A 22,089-nucleotide genomic window follows, 5' to 3' on the forward strand; every position below is an offset into this window, starting at 1 on the left:
TATCAACCTGATGATCTGCAGATATACTGGGTGTTCAGTTTTCAGAAGTCCCAGTCTGCAGAATAACCATTAATATATTACTAGAGGTTCTGGGGGTACTAATACCTATATTTTCAGGACATCTAGTTAGGGAAGACTGGATCAGGGATTGCATTTAATTTTTCAGACATCCAATAAAAGAATATCAAAGATGAATTGTAACTGATGTGTCTACTTTTAGATCCCTCCCTTCCACCAACTTGCCCCAATTTAGCTCATTCTAAGAGAAAAAAATGTAATTTATTCCACAAATCAACCCACTGAATTACCTTTCACACTGGCAGAAAAATGAGAAAACATCTCAGAAAAAGGGCTTTTTTAAAAAAAGAAAAGAAAATGAATGTAATTTTAAGTACAGCAAATGTTTCTCACAAAGGCTTCTATCATTGCCCAACTATAGATAGAGACCTATTTTGGAAATTCACCAGGGAAGTGAGTGCAAAATATCCTATCAAAAAACAAATTGCTTTTTAAGAGCGCATAAGAGAACTTTAATCTCATCTCCAGAGAAATTCCTTCTTGGCAGCAGAACTCCTAAAACCTTTGCTTCCCCCCGCCCCCACAACATAGGAATTTCACAATCCCATTTTATTCTTCTTTATTGTACAGAAATTGCTGTTTCTGCTATAACTCTGATTCTGAATTGTGCTCCTAATAAAAAGGAAGAGATATTTATTACAAAAAAAAATCCAGCTCTTGTAAATCTTGATTAGATCTTAATATCCCCTCCATTCTTGAATGTGCATGTGTACACGTGTGTGCATGTGTGTATAAAGATTTGTTTATTTAAAATATTATATACCATCCTTCAAAATTAGAAAAATATCTGAAACTAAAGCTTAGTTCCATACTTAGGCAGCATGATCCCTTTCCTTTCCTTTCCTTTCCTTTCCTTTCCTTTCCTTTCCTTTCCTTTCCTTTCCTTTCCTTTCCTTCCCTTCCCTTCCCTTCCCTTCCCTTCCCTAGCCTATGTTAGTTCCTAGCCTAGCCTAGCCTATGTTACAATAGGTTATCTCTGTGTGTGTGTGTGTATGTGTGTGCATGCACAATATACAGTATGAGATTGAAGAGGATTTATATAGTATAAGTGTATGTATGCATACACGTATATGGATGTATATATGCGTCTGTGTATATGGTTTTTCTTTTTCTCATTAGACTAGGAAGTGGGGAGAGGAAGGACTGAATCCTCTGCTCCCTTGCCTCTAAGCTATATAACCAAGTAACAATGCAGACATTATTTTAACTTTTGCATTATTTACTTTTAACTGTCAGAAAGACATAATCTGTTGCAAGAGACTTATTTTTTTTACACAGGGGAGTTAGGCGGAATATGCAAGGTGGGACATTCCTGAAAGATAAAATCTACTAAGCTGCTATCCATAAGCATAGGGAAAATTCAGGATTTGATGACTCAGAAAAAAAGGAGTTTTGAGACTGCAGCCCTTTCAGAGTTCAGCTATTCCACTAGGGATATAAGAGGACAAGTTGTCTCATTATGACTTTGGGTGCATACCTCATAAAGGTCAATGATAACATTCCCTTCTAGTCCTCGGTTGCTCTTAACATTCTCCAAGGCTAGTGTGAAGTAGACTCCACGAGCATCAGAAATGTAGAGATTGTATGTGTCATTTTGGTTCCATTCCTGAACTGCAGCAAACACCTGATTCTCATCTGTGCTGATAATATGCATGTCCTGTTAAGGAAGATAAAAGACTTATTATTTCCAATCTTTATATTTCTTTGCCCTTTGGGACACAAAGCAATTATCATGCCTTATGCCACTGCAGGGGAAAGATCATGAGTTATGAGTGATGTTAAACAATTTTCCATTAGACCAAGCCAATAAATTATGACATTCAGGTATTCTTATTTGTATGTTTCTTAATTTTAAATTGGCTGCAGGGTGGTCAGTGGGGAAGAAGAAGACAGATTCCAGAATCTTTAAAGAAGTTCATCCTACTTCATTTTTTATTTATACACTTGCACGTTTTTATTGCTCTTCAAAGATTTGTAGCTTCAGAGCCTAAAGGTTTCCTTTGGCCTACAAGAGACAAAGCACAGCTGTCAAGCTAACAGAGACACTGAGCCTGAGCCTAGTTTTTGGTAACAGTAACAAAGGTGATCAATTTTTAATACATCCAATGCCTAAATTTAGAGCCGCTATCAACGTAACTCTTAGCTGTAGATTTATTTAGTAAAGAGAAGGGCTACCAAAGCCAAATGTCTCCAGTAAAAACGCCACTTCCTGTGGGTATAATATTACTACTCATAGAAAAATTTCAGTAGAAAATCACAAACGCACTGGATCCATTTCCAGTTGCTTTCAAGCACAATCAACCAGTTGTATGCTCGTTGCCAAGATGAAATGAAAAAATAATGTTATTAGCATAACATTAAAGCAGCTTATCAACCATGTAGCCAATAAGCTTTGGTAGACATGCCCATTTTATTGCATAGGGTAAAGAAAGCCCAGATTCTCAAGCATTTGGATGGTGAATCACATATCAGCGGTCTAGCCGTAATTTATTAATCATAGAAATTATAGAAATGTAACAAATCAATTTATAATATGTATAATACTCAGAATCAAATACGTCATTCTTATTTTTGTAGTTGTTGAGATACATTTACCTTTGGTAGTGAATATTTGGGTAATTTTATCTGAGTAAAGGGTTCCCTTTTGTAAGATACATAGTAATTTGCTCTTCCACGAGAAGTTACCTGGATATAGATACAAAGGGATACAATTAATATTCATTTAACATATAACTTATTATTCCATAAGTAAAACTAAAGCATTTTGTAACTGTAAACCAAAATTGCAAACCAACATTATTTTATAAAGACATTTAAGATTCTATAAATATCTGTAGAACACCAAGTTAAATTATTAACTTAAAATTACATGGCTCCAGCGTTTCATTCTTCTAAATTTGACATGATTTTATCTACAGAGGTTCCAAAGAAAGATTTAGCAAAGTTGGGTATGGGGTTAGAAGGCTGTTGCACCAAACCCAACTGACTGTTAAGAAAAATCCTTTTCCCCTGAATTAGTTCTAGAAAGATTGCTTTGTAAATTGTTCTAACAACTATTGAAGCCAGATTAAACTGGGGAACTATTTGTTAGATCAAATTATAAAGCAATCAGTTTCTAATCTTGGAAACTACTTGCTGCCAGCTTGGTTTTCTTAAGAACAAGACATACCAAGTCAGTCTGATCTCTCTTTTTGAGAGCAGCCATTCTAGACATGTCCCTAAGCACATATCAAACCCTGATGTTAAGATAAACCCAAATTACAGACATGGTACCACTTTGTAAATGGTTCCATGTTGACTTAAATCCCAAATTATGTATCCTTTTCACATTTGAAGTTATTTTAGACATCAAGGCATACTCCCAAAACGTGATTTGCCATTTTTGTGCATAAGGAATTTATTTATTAAATTTATATACTGCATGGCTCCCAAGGACACTGAGTGGCTGTGGCTATTTCCAGTGAGAAGCATAAACATTCATTGTAACAGTAATCATATGCAAAAGCTAATGCAATATACTTTGTAGGAATGTAAGATTTATTCATATTCAACAGAAACATGATGGAAGGTTGAAATAAAACTCAACATTTAGAATGTGTATTGTTCTCTTAAAAAAAGCATTGTCCAAAATTGTTGAGTTTAATAGCATTGCCACCCAGATATAGAAGAATGATCCTACTTGATGAACTGAACTCCTTTTTAGTAAGTCAGGATAGGAGGGTACCCATCCTTTATTTCCTTATCAGTTATTCTAAGGAGAAGTATGTAAGTGAGTTTGCTTGTTCGTTCTTTTAAATCTTAGGACTGGATTACGTCATTCTCTTAGGGTGATTTTGTTTTGTCTACATTAGACTAAGTGAATGGGAGTTCATTAGCTAAATCGTATTGGAAGATAATGTAGGAAGAAAGAATAGCAAGTGAACAGTGAGGTGGCCAAGAGATAATTAGACATCTTTTCAGATCTTTGAGGTCAAACTCTTGAGATTGAACCAAATTGTACACTAAAGCAGTGAGGCTTGAAAGTCAGTGATTTGTCGTGCTTTCCCATAGCTTTAAATACATAGCTAGCTGCAGTAGTGGGTTTCAGTTTTGGTCGCTATTGGTCACTCGCAGGCACGGGCACGCTCTCACACACACACACGATGCTTCTGCACATGCGCAGAGATGTCTGGGCAGGTGGGCAGAGCCTCCCTCTGCCGCCACTACCAGTTTGCCTGAACCGGGGCGAACCAGTAGAAACCCACCACTGGCTGGCAGAACTGGCTTTAGTCAGGAGCAAGAGCCATTTATTCAAGTTAGCGAGCTAGGAAAGGACTGCTGGCTTTATTATGTCCCGTATACTTAAGCTTTTTATTATAGCAGATCTTTTTATATTAACAAGGAAATATGCCCTAATTAACATAAATTTCTGCCTTCCTTTTTTCTTATTTCTAGTATCACTGCAAGCAAAGTAGACTCTTATTCTATATTCCTTGGGGAAAAAGTTACTGTACTAAATATAAAAAATGCCTGTTATAAATAGAGAATAATGACTCATATATATCAATAATACACTAAGAATACTAAAAAAAATTTGTTTAGAAAAACATATTAAAATATTTTCATTTTTGTCATATTTGTCAAATGGATAGTGCACTATGTGTCAGTACTCTATAAGAAATACAAAAGGTTTTGTAAAAATAATAAAATTACACTTTATCTTTAATAAAGCTAATCAAACAGCAGTTTTTCTGATTAACTGAATCACAATTTACATTTTACTTTTTTTTTCTGAATCCAAACAAAATACCACAAGATTGGGCCTCTTGCCATATGAAACTTTACCTAAATATATAACAATTGTCAATCTCACATTTCTTCCTTCAAAAAAAATTCCATTGTAATTTAATTAAAATAATATTCAGGAATTCAAAGCAATTTATAACATAAAAATACAACTGAAAATTATAATTATAATAATAGAACCTATAACAGAACCATCAATAATAACAGAACATAACAGCTGCCTCTAAAGACCACTCAGAAATGGCATTTTGTGCAAAATCCACCTAGAAACAAACAACCTACTCTCTAATAAACTATTTGGTTTCAGAAAAAAATTATCCTGTAATTTACAACTTCCTCACTGCAAAAACATATGAACTACAAATCTTGATCAAGGCAAAGCAATAGATGCAATTTACATTGACTTTTGTAAAGCTTTTGACTCAGTGGTACATGACAAACTTCTCCTAAAACTAAAATCCTATGGCATCTCCGGACCCCTCCATAATTGGATAACAGCGTTCCTGTCAAACAGACAACAAGTGGTCAAAATAGGCAGTGCCCTATCAAATCCTGCTCCTGTCGATAGTGGTGTTCCCCAAGGCAGTGTTCTTGGACCAACACTCTTCATATTATACATTAACGACCTCTGTGACCATATTATAAGTAATTGTGTTCTCTTCGCTGATGATGTTAAACTATTTAACACCACCAACAATATGGCTACCCTTCAAAAAGAACTTTTTATCAGAATGGTCAAAAATTTGGCAACTCCAAATCTTAACCAGCAAATGCTCTGTCTTACACATTGGTAAAAAGAATCAGAACACTAAATACAAACTCGATGGACATTACCTTGTAGATGACACTCACCCCGTTAAAGACCTTGGAGTTTTCATATCAAATGATCTAAGTACCAAAGCCCACTGCAACTACATTACCAAAAAGGCTTTAAGAGTTTTAAACTTAATCTTGCGTAGCTTCTTCTCCAGAAAGATAGTACTGGGAAGTGGCTCACCAGGCTAATGCAGCCTGTTATTAACACACAGCTGCCTGCAATTACAATTACTGCAGGCTCGAGTCCCACCAGGCCCAAGGTTGACTCAGCCTTCCATCCTTTATAAGGTAGGTAAAATGAGGACCCAGATTGTTGTGGGGCAATAAGTTGACTTTGTATATAAATATACAAATAGAATGAGACTATTGCCTTACACAATGTAAGTCGCCCTGAGTCTTCGGAGAAGGGCGGGATATAAATTCAAACAAACAAACAAAAAACACTACTAACTAAAGCATACAAAACATTTGCTAGACCAATTCTTGAATACAGCTCTCCTGTCTGGAACCCACACCTTATTTCGGACATTAATACAATTGAGCGTGTCCAGAAATATTTTACAAGAATAGTTCTCCACTCCTCTGATCACAACAAAATACCTTATGCCACCAGACTTGAAATCCTGGGTTTAGAAAATTTAGAACTCCACCGCCTTCGGCACGACCTGAGTTTAACTCATAGAATCAACTGTTACAATGTCCTTCCTGTTGAAGACTACCGCAACCGCAACAATACACGAGCACACTATAGATTTAAACTTAAAGTGAACCGCTCCAATCTTTTTTTTTTGTCTTTCTTTCTTTTTCTTTTTTTTTTCCAAAATTTTTTATTTTCCATAATAATTCCCACAATTTAACCAGTGAATTGGTTAAATTAATACAATCACTTATCCAACAATCAATCCTATACTCAGATTATGCTCAATCAGGCCTTCTTGGCCGCCACTCCCTTCCTTAATCCTTTCTACCCTTCTCATCCTTCTTCTACTTTCTCCACCATCCTTCTCCTCGCTTTCCTACTTCCCCTCCTCTTTCCCACTTATCACTTCCATCCTTTCTAACCCTCTATCTTCCCCTCCTTCTTTTCCTCCTATCCTTTCTTCTCCCTCCCTTCTTTCCTACCTACCTACCTACCTACCTACTTTCTTCTTTCTTTACTCCTCTTTCCTTACCCTTTCCCTTCCGGAGTGGTTACCGAGCAGTCCCAACTTTACACCATTCCAACTTGTTTAATTCTACCATTATTCCTGTACAATGGCAATCAATCAATTTATAATCTTCCCCTTCCCCCCCCCATTTCCCCCCCCCAAGACTTCCCAGAACAGAATTTATTTATTCATTTATTGATTCAAATTTATATACCGCCCTATCTCCCGAAGGACTCAGGGTATAGTAACTAACAAACATAATCTAAAATATAACATAAAACATATTCCATTTCACACCATCACACTATCAATTCCCTTCTTTCTTAAACTCTAATACATAGCAATTCCTAACTTCACTCAAAAACTAATTGGTATTTTTTAATCTGATATTTATTTTGAATATAATCGATCCACTTTCTCCATTCCAAAATATATTTTTCTTGTGTATAGTCTTTCAAGTAGGCAGAAATTTTTGCCATTTCTGCTAAATTTGATACTTTACTAATCCATTCTCCAACTGTAGGTAAGTCTTCTTTCTTCCAATATTTTGCAATCAATAGTCTTGCAGCAGTTATTAAATTCAAAATCAGTTTTGTCTCTATAACAGTGCAATCTGGAATTATTCCTAATAAAAAGAACTGTGGAACAAACTTGATCTTCTTTTTCAAAATGTTCTGCATAATCCACCATATTTTAACTTTTTTGCAAGTCCACCATATATGATAGTAAGTAGCATCCTCACAATCACATCTCCAACACTTTGCTTTCACATTTGGATACATACATGACAGTTTTTTAGGATCTAAATGCCATCTATAAAACATTTTATAAAAATTTTCTCTTAAATTTTGTGCTTGCGTAAATTTAACATTCCTCACCCAAATTTTTCCCCATGTTTCTAACATTATAGGTTGTTGGAAAATTTTGTGCCCATTTTACCATACAATCTTTAACCAACTCCATTTCTGAATCAATTTCAACCAATACATTATATAATCTCTTTATATGCTGTTGACCTTGATCTTTTATTTTTTTTATCAAGTTATCATCACTTTGCCTAATACCAATTTTCTGATCTATTTTCCATCTAGATTGCAATTGTCCATACTGGAACCACGTATAATTCTCCCTTCATCCCTCAATTTCTCCCTAGATTTTCTCCCTGTCTCCCTGTGACTCTCAAGGACGTGGACAGGTTACTGGGGAGGCTGCATACTACGACATGTTTACTGGACCCGTGCCCTTCCTGGCTGGTGCTGGCCTCCCGGGAAGTGACACGAGGCTGGCTCCAGGGGATTACCAACGCTTCTTTGTTGGAGGGCGTTTTCCCTGCTGCCTTGAAGGAGGCAGTGGTGAGACCCCTCGTCAAGCCTTCCTGGACCCAACTATTTTAAACCGTCTCCGGTCTCCAACGTTCGCTTCACTGCGAAGGTTGTAGGGAGTGCTGTGGCGCGACAGCTACCCCAATACCTGGATGAAGCCGTCTATCTAGACCCGTTCCAGTCCGGTTTCCGACCCGGATACAGCACGGAGACAGCTTTGGTCGCGTTGGTGGATGATCTCTGGAGGGCCAGAGACAGGGGTTATTCCTCTGCTCTGGTCCTATTAGACCTCTCAGCGGCTTTCGATACCATCGACCATGGTATCCTGCTGCGCCGGTTGGAGGGATTGGGAGTGGGAGGCACCGTTTATCGGTGGTTCTCCTCCTATCTCTCCGATGCATGAGCGTGTTGACAGGGGGCAGGACCGCGAGACACCTCACTTGTGGGGTGCCGCGGGTCGATTCTCTCACCCTCCTGTTCAACATCTATATGAAGCCGTTAGGTGAGATCATCAGTGGCTTTGGGGTGAGATATCAACTGTGCGCTGATGATACTCAGCTGTACTTTTCACCCGGGCCACCCCAAGCGAAGCTGTCGAAGTGCTGTCCCGGTGTTTGGAAGCCGACGGGTCTGGATGGGAGGAACAGGCTCAAGCTCAATCCCTCCAAGACGGAGTGGCTGTGGATGCGGCACCCGATACAGTCAGCTGCAGCCGCGCAGCTGACTGTTGGGAGCGAGTTATTGGCCCCAAAGGAGGAGTGCGCAGCTTGGGTGTTCTCCTGGATGCACGGCTGTCGTTTGAAGATCATTTGGCGGCCGTCTCCAGGAGAGCCTTTCACCAGGTTCGCCTGGTGCACCAGTTGCGCCCCTTCCTTGATCGGGATGCCCTATGCACAGTCACTCACGCTCTGGTTACCTCCCGCCTGGATTATTGCAATGCTCTCTACATGGGGCTCCCTTGAGATGCACTCGAGGCTTCAGTTGGTCCAGAATGCAGCTGCGCGGGTGATAGAGGAGTCACACGTAGCTCCCATGTGACACCTCTCCTGCGCAGACTGCACTGGCTTCCTGTTGCCTTTGGCCCTGACAGGTTACTGGGGAGGCCGGATTCGGGCTGTTTAGGCAGGAGAAGCCTTCCAGACGTCCGTTGCTGGCCTGGAAGTGACGAGGCTCTCTTGCTAGACCAATTCTTGAATACAGCCTCTGTCTGGAACCCTTAAGGAGGCAGGTGAGATTAATACAATTGAGCGTGTCCTAAATATTTTACAAGAATAGTTCTCCTCTGATCACATACCTTATGCCACCAGACTTGAAATCCTGGGTTTAGAAAATTTAGAACCCACCGCCCTGCACGACCTGGTTTAACTCATAGAATCAACTGTTACAATGTCCTTCCTGTTGAAGACTACCGGCATACAGCAACAATACAGCTTTGGTCGCAATAGATCTTAAACTTAAACTGGCCTCAATCTTTTTTTTTGTCTTTCTTTTCTTTTCTTTTTTCCAAAATTTTTATTTTCCATAATAATTCCAACAATTTGACCAGTGTACAGTACAATCACTTATCCAACAATCGATCCTATACTCAAATTATGTTCAATCAGGCCTTCTTGGCACCTCACTCCTTAATCCTTTCTACCCTTCTCATCCTTCTTCTACTTTCTCCACCATCCTTCTCCCTCGCTTCATCAGTCTTTCCCTATATCAACTCCATCCTTTCTAACCTCTATCTTCCCCTCCTTCCCACCATCCTTCTTCTGTCCCTTTTCCTACCTACCTACCTGCCTACCTACTTTCTTCCTTCTTTACTCTTTCTTACAGTCCTTTCCTTCCGGAGCTGTGTTAGCGAGTTAGTCCCAACTTTACACCATTCCAACTTATTTAATTCTACCATTATTCCTGTACAATGGCAATCAATCAATTTATAATTCGCCTTCCCCCATTTCCCCCAAGACTTCCCAGAACAGAATTTATTTATTCATTAATTGATTCAATTTTATATACCGCCCTATCTCCCGAAGGACTCAGGGTATAGTATCTAACAAACATAATCTAAAATATAACATAAAACATAATCAATTTCACACCATCACACTATCAATTCCCTTCTTTCTTAATCTCTAATACATAGCAAATCCTAACTTCACTCAAAAACTAATTGGTATTTTTTAATCTGATATTTATTTTGAATATAATTGATCCACTTTTTCCATTCCAAAATATATTTTTCTTGTTATAGTCTTTCAAGTAGGCAGAAATTTTTGCCATTTCTGCTAAATTTGATACTTTACTAATCCATTCTCCAATTGTAGGTAAATCTTCTTTCTTCCAATATTGTGCAATCAATAATCTCGCAGCATTTATTAAGTTCAAAATCAATTTTGTCTCTATAACAGTGCAATCTGGAATTATTCCTAATAAAAAGAACTGTGGAACAAACTTGATCTTCTTTTTCAAGATGTTCTGCGTAATCCACCATATTTTAATCCAAAAAGCTTTAACTTTTTTGCAAGTCCACCATATATGATAATAAGTAGCATCCTCACAATCACATCTCCAACATTTTGCTTTCACATTTGGATACATACACGACAGTTTTTTTGGATCTAAATGCCATCTATAAAACATTTTATAAAAATTTTCTCTTTAATTTTGTGCTTGCGTAAATTTAACATTACTCACCCAAATTTTTTCCCATGTTTCTAACATTATAGGTTGTTGAAAATTTTGTGCCCATCTTACCATGCAATCTTTAACCAACTCCGTTTCTGAATCAATTTCTACCACTACATTATATAATCTCTTTATATGCTGTTGACCTTGATCTTTTATTTTTTTTATCAAGTTATCATCACTTTGCCTAATACCAATTTTCTGATCTATTTTCCATCTAGATTGCAATTGTCCATACTGGAACCACGTATAATTCTCCCTTCATCCCTCAATTTCTCCCTAGATTTTCTCCCTGTCTCCCTGTGACTCTCAAGGACGTGGACAGGTTACTGGGGAGGCTGCATACTACGACATGTTTACTGGACCCGTGCCCTTCCTGGCTGGTGCTGGCCTCCCGGGAAGTGACACGAGGCTGGCTCCAGGGGATTACCAACGCTTCTTTGTTGGAGGGCGTTTTCCCTGCTGCCTTGAAGGAGGCAGTGGTGAGACCCCTCCTCAAGAAGCCTTCCCTGGACCCAGCTATTTTAGGTAATTACCGTCCGGTCTCCAACCTTCGCTTCACTGCGAAGGTTGTAGAGAGTGCTGTGGCGCGACAGCTACCCCAATACCTGGATGAAGCCGTCTATCTAGACCCGTTCCAGTCCGGTTTCCGACCCGGATACAGCACGGAGACAGCTTTGGTCGCGTTGGTGGATGATCTCTGGAGGGCCAGAGACAGGGGTTATTCCTCTGCTCTGGTCCTATTAGACCTCTCAGCGGCTTTCGATACCATCGACCATGGTATCCTGCTGCGCCCGGTTGGAGGGATTGGGAGTGGGAGGCTTATCGGTGGTTCTCCTCCTATCTCTCCGACCATGAGCCGGTGTTGACAGGGCAGAGGTGACCGCGAGACACCTCACTTGTGGGGTGCCGCGGGTCGATTCTCTCACCCTCCTGTTCAACATCTATATGAAGCTGGGTGAGATCATCAGTGGCTTTGGGGTGAGATATCAACTGTGCGCTGATGATACTCAGCTGTACTTTCACCCAGGCCACCCCAAAAGCTGTCAGTGCTGTCCCGTGTTTGGAAGTCGACGGTCTGGATGGGGAGGAACAGGCTCAAGCTCAATCCTCCAAGACGGGTGGCTGTGGATGCGGCACCCATACAGTCAGCTGCAGCCGCGGCAGCTGACTGTTGAGCGAGTTATTGGCCCCAAAGGAGGAGTGCGCAGCTTGGGTGTTCTCCTGGATGCACGGCTGTCGTTTGAAGATCATTTGGCGGCCGTCTCAGGAGAACCTTTCACCAGGTTCGCCTGGTGCACCAGTTTCTTCCTTGATCGGGATGCCCTATGCACAGTCACTCACGCTCTGGTTACCTCCCGCCTGGATTATTGCAATGCTCTCTACATGGGGCTCCCTTGAGATGCACTCGAGGCTTCAGTTGGTCCAGAATGCAGCTGCGCGGGTGATAGAGGAGTCACACGTAGCTCACATGTGACACCTCTCCTGCGCAGACTGCACTGGCTTCCTGTTGCCTTGGTGCATTTCAAGGTCTTGGTAACCACCTTTAAAAGCTCCATGGCTTGGGACCTGGGTACGGGACCGCCTTGTTACCTCATGCCTCCCACCGACCCGTGCCTTTCGCACAGAGAGGGCCTTCTCAAGGTGCTCCGCCAGACAATGTCGGCTGGCGGCCCCAGAGGAAGATCCTTCTCTGTGGGGCCCCCTACTCTTTGAACGAACTCCCCTGGTTTACGTCAAATTCTGACCTTCGGACTTTTCGCCGCGAACTGAAAACATATTTGTTTGTTCGTGCGGGGCTTTCTTAAATTGTTTAATTTTAAATTTTAAATTTTTTTCTGGTTTTAATTGGGGTTTTTAGATTCTTAATTCTTAATTATTTCGGCCATACTGTATAATAAGTTTTTTAATTGTATTTTAACTGTATATTGTTCTTTTTATCCTCTGTAAGAAGTCCTTTAGAATTTATCAATAAATAATAATAATAAAATAATAGATTTTAACTGTAATTCCCCTTTTTCCATAATCAAAAGCTCTTTGTAAGTGATAACCTCCATTTTTTGTAATATATTTATATTCTCTATCATATGTCTGGGGATAGTCCATATTGGTATCTTTCCATCTAACTTATATTGATATTTTTTCCAAACCCTCAACAAAGCACTTCTGATCATATTATTCTTAAATATCTTATCAATTTACTTGTCATATAATACATATGCATGCCAACCATATAACAAACCATAACCTTCTATATTCAAAACCCTTCCCTCTGTTAAATTAATCCAATCAGAAATTAAAGCTAAAGCAACTGCATCATAGTACAATTTCAAGTTAGGCATTTTTAAACCTCCTCTTTTCCTAATGTCTTGCATTATTTTTAACTTTATTCTCGGTTTTTTACCCTTCCATACAAAATTACTAATCCCTTTTTGCCATTCCTGTAAATTTGCATCTTTCTTCAATATTGGAATCATTTGAAACAAAAATAAAAATCTAGGCAAAACATTCATTTTTATAGCTGCCACTCTTCCCAAAAATGATAATTGTAACTTCTTCCAATTTTCCATTTCTTTAATTACTTGTCCCCACAATACCTCATAATTATTTTTATATAACTTTACATTCAATGCTGTAATATATACTCCTAGGTATTTGACCTTTTTAACTACTTCATATCCAGTTATTCTTTCTAGTTCTTCTTTCTGATGTATTCATATTTTTAATTATCATTTTTTTTCTTCTGTTGATTCACTTTAAACCCAGATACCTTACTATACTGATCAATTGTCTCCTTAGATATACGGCTGAATGTATTGGTTGAGATAAAGTAACAACCAGATCATCTGCAAACGCTCTTAATTTATAATCTTGATTTTTAATTCTAATTCCTTTTATTCGATCTGAACCACGTATATTACTCAATAATATTTCCAAAGTTAGAATGAATAATAACGGTGACAAGGGACATCCTTGTCTAGTCCCTTTCTCAATTTTGAAGGATTCTGTTAATCCACCATATTTTAATCCAAAAGGCTTTAACTTTTTTGTAAGTCCACCATATATGATATGATAGCATCCTCACAATCACATCTCCAACATTTTGCTTTCACATTTGGATACATACATGACAGTTTTTAGGATCTAAATGCCATCTATAAAACATTTTATAAAAATTTTCTCTTAAATTTTGTGCTTGCGTAAATTTAACATTCCTCACCCAAATTTTTTCCCATGTTTCTAACATTATAGGTTGTTGAAAATGTTGTGCCCATTTTACCATACAATCTTTAACCAACTCCATTTCTGAATCAATTTCAACCAATACATTATATAATCTTTTTATATGCTGTTGACCTTAATCTTTTATTTGTTTTACCAAATTATCATCACTTTGCCTTACACCAATTTTCTGATCTATTTTCCATCTAGATTGCAATTGTCCATACTGGAACCATGTATAATTTCTCCCTTCATCCCTCAATTTCTCCTAGATTTTCTTGTTTTATTCAAATTATAATATATCTAATGTTTATATCTTTGGCTATCTCTAATACAAACCTAAATTCCATTCTTTGTTCTTTTCTCCTTAAACATGGTAATCTCAAAAGTTCTAATATTTATATTATGTCTCAATTGCTTCTCAATTGTAAAATCTTTAAAGCTCAATACCTATAAATCTATCTAGTTAGTCCTTTAAATAAAAAAAATTTTAATTATATATGATTCTACCACATTATTTTTTTTATTATTCTTGATAGACATTATTCTTAAAATTATACATTTATTTTCCTTATTTATTTAATACACAATTAAATATTTATATTCTCTATCTGTTCAACATCTATTAAATATTTAGATCATTCTTTTAATATCACTGTCTGATGACTCAGCTGTATTTACACACATTATCTTCTTTTAAGCCATTCTATAGAACACTCAGCTCAATCCTCCAAAATCTGTATGCATTATACATATTCCATGACTGTTGAATTAAAGGAATACTTTCTCCTATCTTCTTTGAAGATCATTTCTATCCAAATTTACCATCTGGTCCAGTTTCTATATGTATCACAGATCATCAGCTTACATTGATTAATTTCTCCCTTAGATGCACTACTTATTAAATCAGCTCTTATAATCAACTCATTTATCTCCTAATGCACTCTTCTGTTCTTTTGGTTTTCAAAGTCTTGAACCACAAAATCCATGGCTTACCTTATTTAGTTCTGTTATTGCCTCCCACCATTTTACAGATTCTATATCAAGACAATGTCTCAAGATTTTCTGTATCTTAAATTTTTTCTAAATTCTGACCTTACTTTTTAACTGAAAACATATTTGTTTGTTGAATGATTTCAATTTTAATTTTAAATTTTAAATTTTTTTCTGGTTTTAATTGGGGTTTTAGATTCTTAATTTTAATTATTTCCATACTTATAATAAGTTTTTAATTGTATTTTAACTGTATATTGTTCTTTTTTTATCCTCTGTTATCCTTTAAAATTTATCTCAATAAATAATAATAATAAAATAATCCCAAATTGCATTTTTCTATTACTTTAACAAAACTGTAATCAATATCAAAATTTATCCAAAAAGAAATGCTTTGAGATAGCTGTTTCTTAAATATTCAAGTAAATTTATAATTTGTCTCATATTATATCTCATCTGTCTCCCCTTAATAAATCCTGTTTGATCATTATGTATTAATTGAGTCATCAGTGGCATCAATCTATTTGTTAATATCTTACCAAATATCTTATAATCAGTATTTAAAAGTGATATTGGCCTATAATTCTCTGGTTTAACATCATCTCGATCTTCTTTAGGTATTAATGAAATAAAAGCTGTCCTCCATGAGGGAGGAGCTTCTCCTCCCCTTTGTATTCTGTTAAATAACTCCTTAAGTGGTACAATCATCTCATTTTGTAAATTTATAATAAGTAGTTTTCAAACCATCTGTACCTGGTGCTTTATTCACTTTAAGCTGCTTAATTGCAAACACTATTTCCTCTGAAGAAATTAATTGATTCAACTCTTCCCTTTGATCTACTGTAATTTCTAAGATACCGTGATCCTGTAAATATCTATCTATATCTTTATCATTAATCACATCTCTAGAATATAACTTAGTATAATGGGGATTTTAAATATGTGGATGCTTCGAAACGGCGTGGTGGATATGTGGAGAGAGGTCAAAGGAATTGAAAGAGTATATACTTTTTTCTCTAAGATATATAATACATATTCTAGAATTGATTATATTTTTCTTTCTAAAGATTTGTTGAACAATGTGGATAAGGTAGATGTAGAATTTTAAAGATTCTGATCATGCAGAAGTTATGGTGGATTTAGATTTTAATTTTGAGAAAAAAAGCTATTGGAGATATGAGGAGAAACTGTATAAAATGAAAAGGATAAAAATGGATACTTAAAAATTGGAGGAAAGTTGGAGATTAAATGATAATGGGGAGGTTAAATTTGAAATTGTTTGGGATGCGATGAAAGCGGTGTTTAGAGAGAGTATTAAATTATCAAGTAGGAAATATAAAAATTATAAAATTAAAATGGAAAGAGATAAAAACCAGATTAAAGAATTGGAAAATCAATTTTTGCTTACTAAAGAAAAAAAAATCCTTGAGGAGCTTAATATATTAAGAAATAAAATGATAGAAGAGGATACAGAGTTAGTAAAAGAAATTTGAGATATTTAAATTGTTTAATTTTAAATTTTAAATTTTAAATTTTAAATTTTAAATTTTAAATTTTAAATTTTAAATTTTAAATTTTAAATAATTTTAAATTTTAAATTTTAAATTTTAAATTTTAAATTTTTTTCAGAATCTATATTCAAAACCCTTCCCTCTGTTAAATTAATCCAATCAGAAATTAAAGCTAAAGCAACTGCATCATAGTACAATTTCAAGTTAGGCATTTTTAAACCTCCTCTTTTCCTAATGTCTTGCATTATTTTTAACTTTATTCTCGGTTTTTTACCCTTCCATACAAAATTACTAATCCCTTTTTGCCATTCCTGTAAATTTGCATCTTTCTTCAATATTGGAATCATTTGAAACAAAAATAAAAATCTAGGCAAAACATTCATTTTTATAGCTGCCACTCTTCCCAAAAATGATAATTGTAACTTCTTCCAATTTTCCATTTCTTTAATTACTTGTCCCCACAATACCTCATAATTATTTTTATATAACTTTACATTCAATGCTGTAATATATACTCCTAGGTATTTGACCTTTTTAACTACTTCATATCCAGTTATTCTTTCTAGTTCTTCTTTCTGATGTGTATTCATATTTTTAATTATCATTTTTTTTCTTCTGTTGATTCACTTTAAACCCAGATACCTTACTATACTGATCAATTGTCTCCTTAAGATATACGGCTGAATGTATTGGTTGAGATAAAGTAACAACCAGATCATCTGCAAACGCTCTTAATTTATAATCTTGATTTTTAATTCTAATTCCTTTTATTCGATCTGAACCACGTATATTACTCAATAATATTTCCAAAGTTAGAATGAATAATAACGGTGACAAGGGACATCCTTGTCTAGTCCCTTTCTCAATCTTGAAGGATTCTGTTAATCCACCATTTACTATTATTTGAGCTGTTTGCTTTCGATATATAGCCTTAATTGCTTGAATAAAATAATCCCCAAATTGCATTTTTTCTATTACTTTAAACAAAAACTGCCAATCCAATCTATCAAAAGCTTTTTCCGCATCCAAAAAGAAGAGTGCTTCTGAGACCTGGCTGTTTCTTTCCAAATATTCAAGTAAATTTATAATTTGTCTCATATTATATCTCATCTGTCTCCCCTTAATAAATCCTGTTTGATCATTATGTATTAATTGAGTCATCAGTGGCATCAATCTATTCGCTAATATCTTAGCAAATATCTTATAATCAGTATTTAAAAGTGATATTGGCCTATAATTCTCTGGTTTAACATCATCTCGATCTTCTTTAGGTATTAATGAAATAAAAGCTGTCCTCCATGAGGGAGGAGCTTCTCCTCCCCTTTGTATTCTGTTAAATAACTCCTTAAGTGGTACAATCATCTCATTTTGTAAATTTTTATAATAAGTAGTTTTCAAACCATCTGTACCTGGTGCTTTATTCACTTTAAGCTGCTTAATTGCAAACACTATTTCCTCTGAAGAAATTAATTGATTCAACTCTTCCCTTTGATCTACTGTAATTTCTAAGATACCGTGATCCTGTAAATATCTATCTATATCTTTATCATTAATCACATCTCTAGAATATAACTTAGTATAATGGGGATTTTAAATATGTGGATGCTTCGAAACGGCGTGGTGGATATGTGGAGAGAGGTCAAAGGAATTGAAAGAGTATATACTTTTTTCTCTAAGATATATAATACATATTCTAGAATTGATTATATTTTTCTTTCTAAAGATTTGTTGAACAATGTGGATAAGGTAGATGTGGGAATTTTTAAAGATTCTGATCATGCAGAAGTTATGGTGGATTTAGATTTTAATTTTGAGAAAAAAAGAAGTTATTGGAGATATGAGGAGAAACTGTATAAAAATGAAAAGGATAAAAAATGGATACTTAAAAAATTGGAGGAAAGTTGGAGATTAAATGATAATGGGGAGGTTAAATTTGAAATTGGTTGGGATGCGATGAAAGCGGTGTTTAGAGGGGAGAGTATTAAATTATCAAGTAGGAAATATAAAAATTATAAAATTAAAATGGAAAGAGATAAAAACCAGATTAAAGAATTGGAAAATCAATTTTTGCTTACTAAAGAAAAAAAAATTCTTCAGGAGCTTAATATGTTAAGAAATAAAATGATAGAAGAGGATACAGAGTTGGTAAAAAGAAATTTGAGATATTTAAATAGGAATTTTTTTGAATTTAGTAACAGAAATTCTAAGTTATTGGCAAAGATGGCGAAAAATAAGAGAGAAGAGAGAAATTGGAGTTTTGATAGATGACAGAGGTATAAGATGTTATAAAAAATTAGAGAAATGTGAAGTGGTTAGAAATTTTTTTCAGAATCTATATTCAAAGAAACCAGTTAATCGGGGAAAATTGCAAAGCTATTTAGAAAAATATGTGGTGAAAATTGATCAAACATATAAGGAATTGATGGAAGAAGATATAACACAAGATGAGATTAATGGAATTATACAAAAAATAAAATTAGGGAAAGCTCCAGGTGAGGATGGATTACCTGCTGAGTTCTATAAAGAATTTAAAGAATTAATAATACCAAGATTGCAAAAATTATTTAATGGAATATTACATGGTGGAGAAGTACCTTTGTCATGGAATAGAATGGTGATATCCCTAATTCCTAAGCCAGATAAAGATTTAGAAAGGATTGAGTCCTATCGGCCCATTTCTTTAATTAATCAGGATGCAAAGATATTTACTGCTATTATAAGTAATAGATTAAATAGATTTATAGATAGATATATAAGTTACAACCAAGTAGGTTTCGTGAAGGGTAGATACATGAGTGATATTGTTAGAAGAGTATTAAATATTATAGATGTAGCTGAACATAATGGTGATAAAATTGGTATAGTATCATTGGATATTTTTAAAGCTTTTGATTCCGTACAATGGGAAACTATTAAAGTAATTGTGGAGGCTTTAGGCTTTGGTAATAAGTTTATACATGTTATTTCAAAATTGTATCAAAAAAGTAGTGCAAGAGTGAAGGTGAATGGAATATTAACTGAAGAGATAAAATTAGAAGCAGGTACGAGACAAGGATGTCCCTTGTCCCCAACATTATTTTTATTGGCTATGGAAATCTTGACAAAAATGATAGAAAAAGATGAAGAATTAGAAGGATATAAGGGGTATAAGATAAATTTGTATGCGGATGATACTTTAATTATTTTGAAAAATGTAGAGAAAGACCTAAAAAAGATATATAAGCATTTGAAAGAATTTGAAGAAATGACAGGTCTGAAAGTAAATTGGTCAAAGTCAGAATTATTGATGGACAGTAATGGTAATGAGTGTGAGAATATGCAAGAGCAATTTGGGATAAGGATTAAAAATACATTGAAATATTTGGGTATAGTGCTTTCACTCAAGGTTAAAGAATTGAAAAAACTTAATTATGATGTGGTGATTAATGAAATTGAGAAGAAGATAGACAAATATAAAATGTTAAAGTTGTCTTGGTTTGGTAGAATTGCAATGTGTAAGATGATGTTGCTGCCCAAGTTTAACTTTTTATTCGAGATGCTACCGCTAAATTTGACAGAGAAAGATATTGAAGGATATCAGAAAAAATTGGACAAATTTTGTAATGGTGGGAAAAGACCTAGATTAGTGAAGAAAATGTGGTATCAAAATCAAAAGGAAGGTGGATTAGGAATCCCCAAATTATTAATTATTACTGTGCGTATGGTATCCGGATAGTGGTAAAAATATTTAAAGGTGAAGATAACTATTGGAGAAACTTAGAGTTAAGGGATATAGAGAAATTTGGATCAAGGTGGTTTTTAGATAAAGCAAACTCAAAATGTGTAATTAGAAGTTATTGGTTAAAGGGATTAAGTAAAATGTGGAATAAATTTGTTAAAATTTTAATTCCGGATATAATCTTTTTGGGGGAGACAATTGGAAATTGGCCGATTAAAAATAATATAAAACGTAATGAAGTGATTAAAGAGGAAAATATAGAAATTATTAGAGATTGGATAAAAGTTATGGAAAATGAAAGGAGGAATAAAGAAATTATTGAAAAATTAGGGTTAAGTTGGTTTGAAAAAATACAGATAGAAAAATGGACAAAAAAATTAAGGGAAAACTATTCGATAAATAGATGTGAAACTGAATTTGAATATTTAGTATCTCGGATTATAAAAGATGAAATTGGGCTAAAGGGACTCGTTAGTAGGGTTTATAAGATTATAAACTCTGACGAAAAATTACAAAGAGTGATGAGGACAAATTGGGAAAAAGATCTTAATATTGAAATACCAGAGTCAGATTGGAATGTGAATTGGAATAGTAGAATTATGAGAACTTTATCTATAAGGATTAAAGAGCATAATTATAAAGTTGTTTGGAAATGGTATTTGACTCCAGTAAGATTGTCACAAATGGATAAAAAATTAGTAAAAATGTTGGAGATGTGAGATGGAATTGGGGACTTATGAACATATGTGGTATAAATGTGATAAGGTTAAAAGTTTTGGCAACAATTGGAGAAAATGATATTTGAAATGATGGGGAAAGTAATAATATTGAGAGTGGAAACTATATTATTGTTGGTAATTAAGGAAATAGAATTAACAAAATATGAAAAAGAATTGATTAGAATTATGATTATAATAGGTAGAATTATAATAGCTAGATATTGGAAATTAGATGTGATTTTTAGAATAGAAGAGTGGAATTCTGAAATGTGGAAATTAGCCTTAAATGATAAAATGACATGTGATATTAAAATTAGAAGTGGTGTGTATAAAGAAGATATTTTCTGGAAGACTTGGAAACCATTCATGGACTATGCGCTTGGAAAATTGGATGCTTCGGTACCTGTACCTCGAGAACGTGGATTTTGGCAATCATGAGGATATATCCGAAGACCCAAATCTTCCTTTTTTTTGTATAGCACAAGGGTGTAATAATGTATTTTCTTTTTTGTTTGTTGGAAAAAAGTAATAAAAAAATTAAAAAAATATATATAACTTAGTATAATATTCTAAAAAAGCTTTTTTAATCAAGTTTTGTTGATATACTTCCTTACCTCTATATTCTATTTTATCAATTATATGTCGTTTCTGTTTCTTTCTTAATAAATATGCTAACCACCTTCCAGGTTTATTAGTATTATTAAACAAATTATGCTTTGCATATTGTAAATTAGTTGCCACCTGATCTGCCATTAACATATTAAATTGACCTCTTAATATATTTATTGACTCTTTTATTTTACTATCTCCTGGATTACATACCAATAACTGCTCCTTCTTTTAATTTCCTCTTCTAATTCTTTTCGCTTTTTCTGCAATCTATTGTCAGGCCTGGAAACCATACTAGGCCTTAGGGTTCCAGACGCTGCCACATTTTTCCCCTGAGGGGAAGAAGGGGGGTTGAGGGGTATGGTAATGTTCTTCAAGCGGTCAAGGTCGGATGGTGTTCACATCTGCAGGAGGAGTGGCGGGAAGATAGTCGAATGAACTGGGAGAACGTGGGACCATGTGACCAGCAAAGGGGTTAGGGGGGTAGGACTCTTG

At 35.2% G+C, this 22,089-nt stretch overlaps 1 protein-coding gene across 1 annotated transcript in view; it reads right to left on the reverse strand.

Moving 5' to 3' along the window:
- Positions 1-22,089, reverse strand: part of SORCS3 (sortilin related VPS10 domain containing receptor 3) — a 603,184-nt gene that overhangs the window by 120,886 nt on the left and 460,209 nt on the right. The window contains exons 8-9 of the mRNA XM_058189116.1: positions 2,674-2,763; positions 1,556-1,735 (exon numbers count right to left, since the gene is read on the reverse strand). Coding sequence (XP_058045099.1) covers positions 1,556-1,735; positions 2,674-2,763 — 270 coding nt within the window. The remainder of the gene's footprint in view (positions 1-1,555; positions 1,736-2,673; positions 2,764-22,089) is intronic.

Source organism: Ahaetulla prasina, chromosome 6 (assembly GCF_028640845.1).
Source record: "Ahaetulla prasina isolate Xishuangbanna chromosome 6, ASM2864084v1, whole genome shotgun sequence".
NCBI classification, from domain to species: Eukaryota; Metazoa; Chordata; class Lepidosauria; order Squamata; family Colubridae; genus Ahaetulla; species Ahaetulla prasina.